At 50.6% G+C, this 8,307-nt stretch overlaps 2 protein-coding genes across 2 annotated transcripts; both read left to right on the top strand.

Moving 5' to 3' along the window:
* The first annotated feature begins 2,535 nt into the window (after nt 1–2,535).
* On the top strand, nt 2,536–3,637 carry LOC112899742 (vacuolar iron transporter homolog 2-like). Its single transcript, XM_025968338.1, has one exon. It carries the CDS (start codon nt 2,619–2,621, stop codon nt 3,396–3,398), a length of 780 nt encoding a protein of 259 aa, XP_025824123.1. The 5' UTR covers nt 2,536–2,618; the 3' UTR covers nt 3,399–3,637.
* Nucleotides 3,638–7,029: 3,392 nt separating this feature from the next.
* On the top strand, nt 7,030–8,307 carry LOC112901501. Its single transcript, XM_025970431.1, has 2 exons — nt 7,030–7,123; nt 7,701–8,307. Exon 2 carries the CDS (start codon nt 7,756–7,758, stop codon nt 8,107–8,109), a length of 354 nt encoding a protein of 117 aa, XP_025826216.1. The 5' UTR covers nt 7,030–7,123; nt 7,701–7,755; the 3' UTR covers nt 8,110–8,307.

Here is an 8,307-nt window from a genome sequence, read left to right as displayed (position 1 = left end):
AAACGCGCTAGTCTCTCGCCGGTTTGAAATGTTGCTGATGCTGTTGTCTTGTGGATCGGTAGGAGGCGGCCTGCGCCTGACCGGCGGTCTTGGTCAGAGAGTTTCCCAGCTCTCTTCCCTGTGACCTGTCTGTCTGCTTCTCAGCCACTCGTCCTCTGGGCCTCGGGACAACCAGCCAGCGCTAAATCGCGATCCCCTGCACAGGCCCAACCCGAGCGCTGCTGTTTTATAGGTGGGCTGGGAACCTGTTCGCGTGGCTACCACACGCGCAGTGTGGTAGCTGCGGGTGTTCCATAGAGGCCCGCGGGCCGCATCTGCATTTGCCTGGCCCGGCCGCCAACCGCAAGCAAATAGTCAGGCGCGTACCTACCACCCACCTCTTCTCAATAGTCGGGTCGGGCGCGAACCGCCGATGGAGTCGGGTGACGCGACGCCGCTTTTCGCCAGACGAACAGACCATGCAACCGCCGATGGAGTCAGGGAGGTGCATCATCACGATGGACGCGCACGTCCTCGCCTCTCCAAGATGCCAAGTTGCCAAGGAGAGCACCGGTCGGGTCCGGAGCGCCACCATGGCTACATCATCACTAGCCAAACCTGAAAATAACCCCACCGGTGGAGTATAGTCGTGCCTTTGCTCCTGAACCGGCCGGGGCTTCCGCGCTCGGAAGATCAGGTGACGCGCCACCTCTCTTATTATCCAAACCAACTGTAACGAACATGCGTTTGCAGTGCAACTATAGTAGCATCACGTACGGATGACGCGCCCGATGGCAACTAGCACTAGCTGCAAAGGAAGCACCACCATGGCTTGGCAAATGAAACTGAAAAGCGAGGCCTGCACTTTGCCTTACTGGATGGCAGTCTAATAAAACTGTCGCCTTGGTTGCGGCTCACGCGCAAATGGTTGCACGTAAAGTATTTCCTTGTACGCATACATTGGTATTTCGGCATGCACATAATAATGTATTGTTGCTTGCATCCTCCGAACAATTCCTATCAGCTATGGCGCCCGGGATGACATTCGTTATCTGGATAGGTCAGATGTTTATAGGCTCAAACCAAACAATTTTGCCAAAATTATTTTCTTATAGAGTAATTTGCCAAAATTTTTGTTGTCTGGTGATATTTTTTTTGAATTAGATTGTGCAAGTTAATCAGTTGTATTGTGATGGAAGCATCACCGTAACAAAACTGAAACAGCTAGCCTAATCCTGCAATATCCGCCCATCTTTAAAACCGCCACCCGGATCGTGGCTCTCCCTCAAATAGTTGTACGCAAAGTGTTCATCGTAAGCAACACCATGACTAGCAAGTAACTATAACTGAAAAAAAAAATCCAATCTCGCAAGACTTGTCCGTTACCTTAAAAACGGCCGCCTATTTTGCGACTCGCACTCAAATGGTCGCACGCAAAAGATTACCCGGCCGCACGCATCCAACGGTGTGGATCGACCGAGCATGCAACACTTCCCAAAATTCCTAATCAGTGCGGGCTGGATGGCATACGCTTTAAGTAATTTACTAATTAAAATTGCTCTTGTCCTTACGACGATGTCCTCGAACTATATACCGTCCAAGTTCACGAGCCGTATGTGTCGAATGCCATCAGGCCCCCTGAAGCCTAATGCGTCGCATAATTCCTCGCGCACTTTGCTGATGATGGCGATAGCCCGGTGTCTACTCCACGAGGGATCGGACGCACTACCCGTGGTGGCCACGCGCCCATCTGACCTTTTTCCTGACGCCAGTGGCCGCGCCACGAACATTCCGCAGTTTTTTTATACAAGACACGAACAGCTCGAGCATTTCTGTGTCCCCCACTCGGCGCTCGACTGAAGTTTTTCCCGAGTAAAAGATGCAGAAATCGCTACAGTTCTCGACCATTGCCATGCCCGAACGGCCTAGCTAATAAAGTGCAAGACAGCCGCGCTGTGCTCGACGTGGATTTGTACCACCACTAGATCAGTTAACTATTAGATCAATGCTAACCCCACGAGGTTAGTGGTGACCCGGGCGGTAATGCGCTCCGACTGGACCATAAGACCAGTGCTAACAGTTAGGCCATCGATCTCGTGGGTGAATTATCATTCGTTTTCGGATATTCTTTAGATATGCATTTTTTAAAAAGGTAGGTATGCATATTTTTTTTCGAAGCAAGTAGATATGCGTATTTAGATACGTACATGTATATACGTATATTATATATTGGCCGGCAGGCAATGCACTTGTAGTACATATACCTAAAGAGATTACGTGAATTAGTCAAACAAACTAGCGAGGCCAGCAGTGGGATGCGTGCCGCGTCATAGCCTTGGGGGGATGTCGTCGGCGGCAGCGGCTGCAACGGATGTGGTGTGCCGCCGTGCGCGCGGGATCCGCGGCGGCGGCTCACGTACACGGCACACCTCAGCATGGGGGCGCGTGCTCGCCACAGGCGGCGCGATCCCGGCCCTCCATTCCTGAGAACCCTAGCGGATTCCGCTATAAATACCCCGCCCCGGGGCGTGTGGCAGCCACGCTCCGATCCCCATCTCCATCGATCTGTCCACAGCAGTCTTCTGCCCACTCCTCCTCGGCCGCCTCCGCTCGCCTGCGGCTTCGATCCGTTCCATTCCATGGACCCTCACCTCAGCTCCCACGTCCACGCCACCGCTGCGGCGGCGGCGGAGGCTGCTGCGGCCGGTGGCTCTCCCGACGGCAAGAAGGCGGGAGGTGCCGTGCTTCCGCCGGCGGCGGTCGTCATCCTCGACGTCGAGGCGGGTGGTGAGCCGACGACGAACGCGGCCGCGGCCGCGGTCGCAGCCGATCCGGGCGACGGCGGGGACGGCGGCGTCGACTACATGGCGCGCGCGCAGTGGCTCCGCGCGGCCGTCCTGGGCGCCAACGATGGCCTCGTCTCCGTGGCCTCCCTCATGATCGGCGTCGGCGCCGTCAACAGGTCGCGCAAGGCCATGCTCGTCTCCGGCATGGCCGGGCTCGTGGCCGGCGCCTGCAGCATGGCCATCGGCGAGTTCGTGTCCGTGTACGCGCAGTATGACATCGAGGTCTCGCAGCTGAAGCGCGACGGCACCGACGGCGACGAGGGCGCCAGGGACGCCCTGCCGAGCCCGACGCAGGCCGCGCTCGCGTCCGCGCTGGCGTTCGCGTTCGGCGCCATCCTGCCGCTGCTGTCCGGGGTGTTCGTGCCGTCGCTGTGGGCCAGGCTCATCGCGGTGTCCGCCGCCAGCGGCGTCGGCCTGGCCGGGTTCGGCGCGGCGGGCGCGTACCTGGGTGGCTCGAGCATGCGGAGGTCCGTGCTGAGGGTGCTGCTGGGCGGCTGGTTCGCCATGCTCGTCACCTACGGCGTGCTCCGGCTGTTCGGGGTGGTGTTCCACATTGACGTCTCGTCGGTGTGATGGCTGGCGGCTGGGGCTAATGGGGGAATCGAATAATGAGAGCCAGGGGCCTAAGCTCTTGACATCGATCGGGATGTGATGAAAAAAACCCTGCATGTCTTTGATCGAGTGTAGCAAACTAGCAGTCGCCTGGACGGGGAAAGGGGAATAAGTAATACTCCATGGGTGTGTATGTGTGTGGTGGATCTACCTGACTGTAATGTAATGTCAGGGCTAATATATGGTATCTGATGACAAAATATCTACTGTATTATATTAATTCTGCTCGTCCTCGCTTGCCAGTTGTTTGTGTTTAAGTTAATTCGTCTTGAAATCTTGAAAAGGTTCATAGGCTGTGAATATACGCGCAATACCGTGGTCTGTGAAATAATCAAGTGTGCGCGACTTCAGTTTGGCGTGCATTTTACAAAATGGACTAGCTGATTTGTTCAACACAGATCACAAACAGAAACCCCAGTAGGAGCTCTCCAAAACTATCGATACCTTGCTTTGCTTCTGCTTTTTTGATTGTGCTAGTTTATGTTCAGATTGATCAGCAGAGACTTTTAGCTACTGTTTCTTTACATAGCCAGATACAATCATACAAGTAATCCTTTCTCGGAAATGACGCAAGACCTCTGCTCCCACATTCTAGCTAAAGATGGATCAAGATGAGTTGTCACGCACCTCTCAGTTTATCATGCTTCAGCACCTATCCTGACGGCGGCTGGACGCTGAACAATAAGTAGGCCGGTTTGGAATAACAAACCAAAAAAGAATGTAAGAGAATATGAATCATGAACTTGTAGTGGACAATCCGGTAAAGTTGGGCCTCGCCGTACCCGCATAATCTTTACTTAAAGTGCTTACTGACATTATTATCCTTCTAGCACTTTCCTGGTAACTTCAAGAATCAAGGGAATGAAAGTTTGCTAAGAAAACAAAAAGGGAGAACCTTTATGGTTTTGCCATTTGATGACCGGGCTTCTTTTCTTGCCTTTTTTTTCCCCCTCTGGCACCTTTCCTTCTTTCTTCTTCCCAAGTAGCGTGTATGAAGGAGATGGAAACAAAATTTGAGTGCTGTTAATGTTTTTTAAAATAAGCAGGCATGGTGTGACTAAAACTATTAAACTCCTCTCAAAAACTTGAATTTTTCAACACATCGATTCAGGTGCTAAAAACCTCAAAAATATCTGGATTCCTTTTTACAAGGAATTGCACGCATGCTTATAAATTCGGAACTATATGGCCAAAACACCCCGTGCTAGGTTGGCAGCCCCACTTTTTATGTACTACCCAAATATAACCTAGGTATCAGCCGGCTCAAGTCAATCTCAGTAGCTCATGAGCCTTAAACACTAAGTTTTCATTTGGAAATGGCACCTCAATGGTTGCATGTGAGCAAATACTACATGTATAACATCTGATCGTTCTTTTACAGTTTTACTAGGACTGATATTCTAATCATAGCCAAAACCGAACGGTTTGCATTGATGATTTATCGCTGGCGCACCATTTCAGAAGCAAAACTGAACATTCAGTTTCAGAAAGTCGCAGTACTAGGCCTGGGAAAATCCGAGTGCCGTAGCTGTCTCGTTTTTGCGGCCATGACGGATTGACGGCTACAGTTTTCCATATACCCCTGTTACCCTGACGCCCCTCCCCTTGATTCCTGATGAATTCCCGTGGCCACCGCAACCTTTCACTGGCTGAACCTCCCCGCCAGGCGCCAGGGCCCCGGGCCCCCGGCATGAGCCGCGCCCACGCCGTTGCCGGCGACCCCGGCTCGTTGGCGGGGGATCTGATTCGCGCCGTTCCCGTGGTCGCCACACGCCCCTGGGTAGTTTAGTCCCGGCCTGCGCGCAAGATTCGTCCTGGGCCGAGCAGAAAACTGGGTCTCGGCATGGCGGCCACGCGCCCGGCGATTAAGTTTATCCCCATGGTGGCAAGGGGACGCCGAACCTGGACACGCTTCACGCGACCTTCTCCACTCCGGTCAGCCACTCGATCGCCGTGCGTGACCTGTGAAAGTTTACCTCAGATCGATGACTATTATAAGCCCCGTTCTGGAACGAGTTAGGTGATTGCGAGAGGTTTTTAGCCTTGGATTTTGGTCAGCTTCTGCTTATTGGAGCATAACCTTGGATGTCTTCTTCCCCGTATGGCTCTCAGATCGGTCGGGCCAAGATTTTTATTCATCGCACCGCATGATGATAATCCAATCCCCCAGTTCAGGTTGAGAGGTGTGAGCGAAGCTTTGGCGAGTTCGAAAAAGGAGAAGTACAAGCAGGCAGCATTCATTCGAGCATCCACTGCCGTGCGAGATAACGCTTCAGCAAGCACCAGCGGTCCAATCTTACATTCTTATATGCAAAGGGTTGTGCATGCGGCCAACATCCAAACGAATCTGTAAACAAGACTGATTAGAAGAAAAGGGGTTCGTCTATGCAATGTGATGCATGAAGAGCTCCAACGCACTGACAAAATGGCAAGTAGCTAGTTCCAAAAAATTATGGGCCTGAAACGAGCGTCAGATTTTCCCGAACTACTGTCACCCTGATGCTACCAATGCATATGTGCTAATGAATACCAGAAAATCAGTATGTATTCATCTGATATGCCAACTTAACTGCATTTTCTCGTGGCGCTTTTCTGATTCTGGTTCTGATTCAGTCTACGTCTTCAGAGACTAGCACCATACTAGCATAGCACGGTTGAAGTTCGGAACTTCAGTCAGTCAGTACGTTGTCTCTTCAAATCCAACGATGCTTTGTGCAAGAAAAATAGGCGTTAGAGCACATAACTGATTACTTGATTAATGCTACTGTAGCTAGCACTGTGGTTCTAACATCAATGGCACAGTACAGGGAACTGATACCAGAGTTTCTGAAGAACTGATATGGGCACATTGCTGTCTCCCAAATGGTGTAGAGTGAAAGTATCAGCATGTTCTTATCTGATAAGAAATGAAACATCACCACTTAGAACAAAAAGGAGAAAATACATTGAAGCAAAATAACTGCAAACACAACAAAATTCTGCAGATGTAATAACGCACCCTCAGACCCCACTTATTGAATAGAAGGGAAGGACTACAAAATACTGCACTCTTTGTTTACTGGGATACAATAGCCTTACTAACTTACTGTTCATAGATGGTAATCAAGAACTCTACTTTATGTGGTGTAATTTTACTTTAGTCACTCCCCTCCTAATTCAGTTTAAATAAGGCCGGTCCCAACAACAGCACAAATTAAGTAAGGATTTCAATTCAGGCTATCTGATTCCCTTGGCCTTCCTTGTGCTCGTACCTACATCGTCTGCATTTTTAGAGCGCGTCATCGTACTCGCCACATGCCTCACGAGTAATTTAGCGCCTAAGATTCCTGCTACGCATCAGACTATCCAAGCCTTACCGTGTCAGCCACGCGCCTCGGATTAATTTAGTACTAAGAGTGCCATCACATGAGCTGGATACATCTAACTTGGTCACCCCTCTTTTAACCCAGTGGCACTAATTAGTCCATCCTTGACCAGGAAAAGTTTCTCACCTCATTGGCAAATGCTAGACAGTCCAGACAGATTAGGTAGGAGGTTTGCACCAAGTGTTGTGAACTTGTGGTTATAAATAGTTGAGCCCCTAGTTGTGTTCTTCACCACATACCCATCCCAGAGCGCGCAAAAGCCTATCAGACCAAGAGAAGAGAGCTAGCGTCAGAGTCGCATACCTTGGGTGAGTTTATAAGGTAAGCAGCATATACTTTGAGCTGTTCAAGTTTTCTTTTTCTTCTTGACATTTTTCATATTGCAAGTGTTTACTGCGTCAATAACCTGCATAAACTGCACATATATATTTTGGGCTGTTTGCAATTTTGTTTCTTCTTTTTCAAATCACAAACATTTACACAGTGTTGCGATTCGTGACAAGATATAGTTCAGTAAATCTGATCTCCTGCCTCACTGCCGAATGTTGATTTATCTGACATTTTCTCCTTTGAAAGAACCGATCATCATCTTGCTGTCGAATTTGAGGAATAGAAAAAACTAATGCCCATTATCAGAAGTATTTCTACTGACAGCATAAAGCCAGAATGTGTAGTCCTAGTCATCTCAACAGGCTGTCAGATTTTTCCTGAAACAATAAATCCATGATCCTCTGGACATGAAATTTCCAGACCCCAAGCATTTAGCAGAAGGATTGGATTGATCCTCATCCGTATATTTTTCTTCTACATGATTCGAAGTCTGCACTGTCAAAAATCCTGCTAGCTCCACATGAAACAGCTAGCAGTTCTTGTTAACATCTGATGTTACCAAATGCAGGTAGCACCAGGACAACCATCGGGCTCCGTTGAGACCACCAGGCAGATCAGGCATCATGCAGCGGTGGACTCGCAACGGGATGCTGAGCTTCTCCCAGCCGTCGGCATCGTCGTCCCCCTTCGGCTTCTACGACCCCGGCCATGGCGCGTCGAGCAGCCGCGGGCGGTCGCACGGGTGCCGGAGCCAGGACAAGGAGCAGCGCAACCTGGAGAAGAACCTGACCAAGGTGCGCAAGGAGTGGATGAAGGTGAAGGAGGAGATGGGGTACGCGAGGCTGCTGAGCGAGCACCTCAGCGAGACGGTGACGGAGGCCGACCGGAAGGTGGCCGCCATGCTGGAGGAGCTCGACCGGACGGACAAGTACATGCAGGACATACTGTCGTCGTCGTCGTCCCCCCAGCAGAAATGAACTAGCCGCGGTGGCAGATGTTTTTTTCTTTTCTTTTTTGAGCCGGACATTTGTGTGTTTAGCTAGCTAGAGCTTCTCCTTCGGGGGATTTTTGCCATTTGGTATTCTTGTAGATGTCCAGGGCCAGTAGTACGGCCGGCGTGTCTGTACATCATATGCAGGTAGTCGACGGGTCTGATATAGTATGTTATTCTTCAG

Source organism: Panicum hallii, chromosome 7 (assembly GCF_002211085.1).
Source record: "Panicum hallii strain FIL2 chromosome 7, PHallii_v3.1, whole genome shotgun sequence".
NCBI lineage: Eukaryota > Viridiplantae > Streptophyta > Magnoliopsida > Poales > Poaceae > Panicum > Panicum hallii.
Note: the sequence above shows the minus strand (reverse complement) of the source record. Positions and strands in the feature narration are given on the sequence as shown.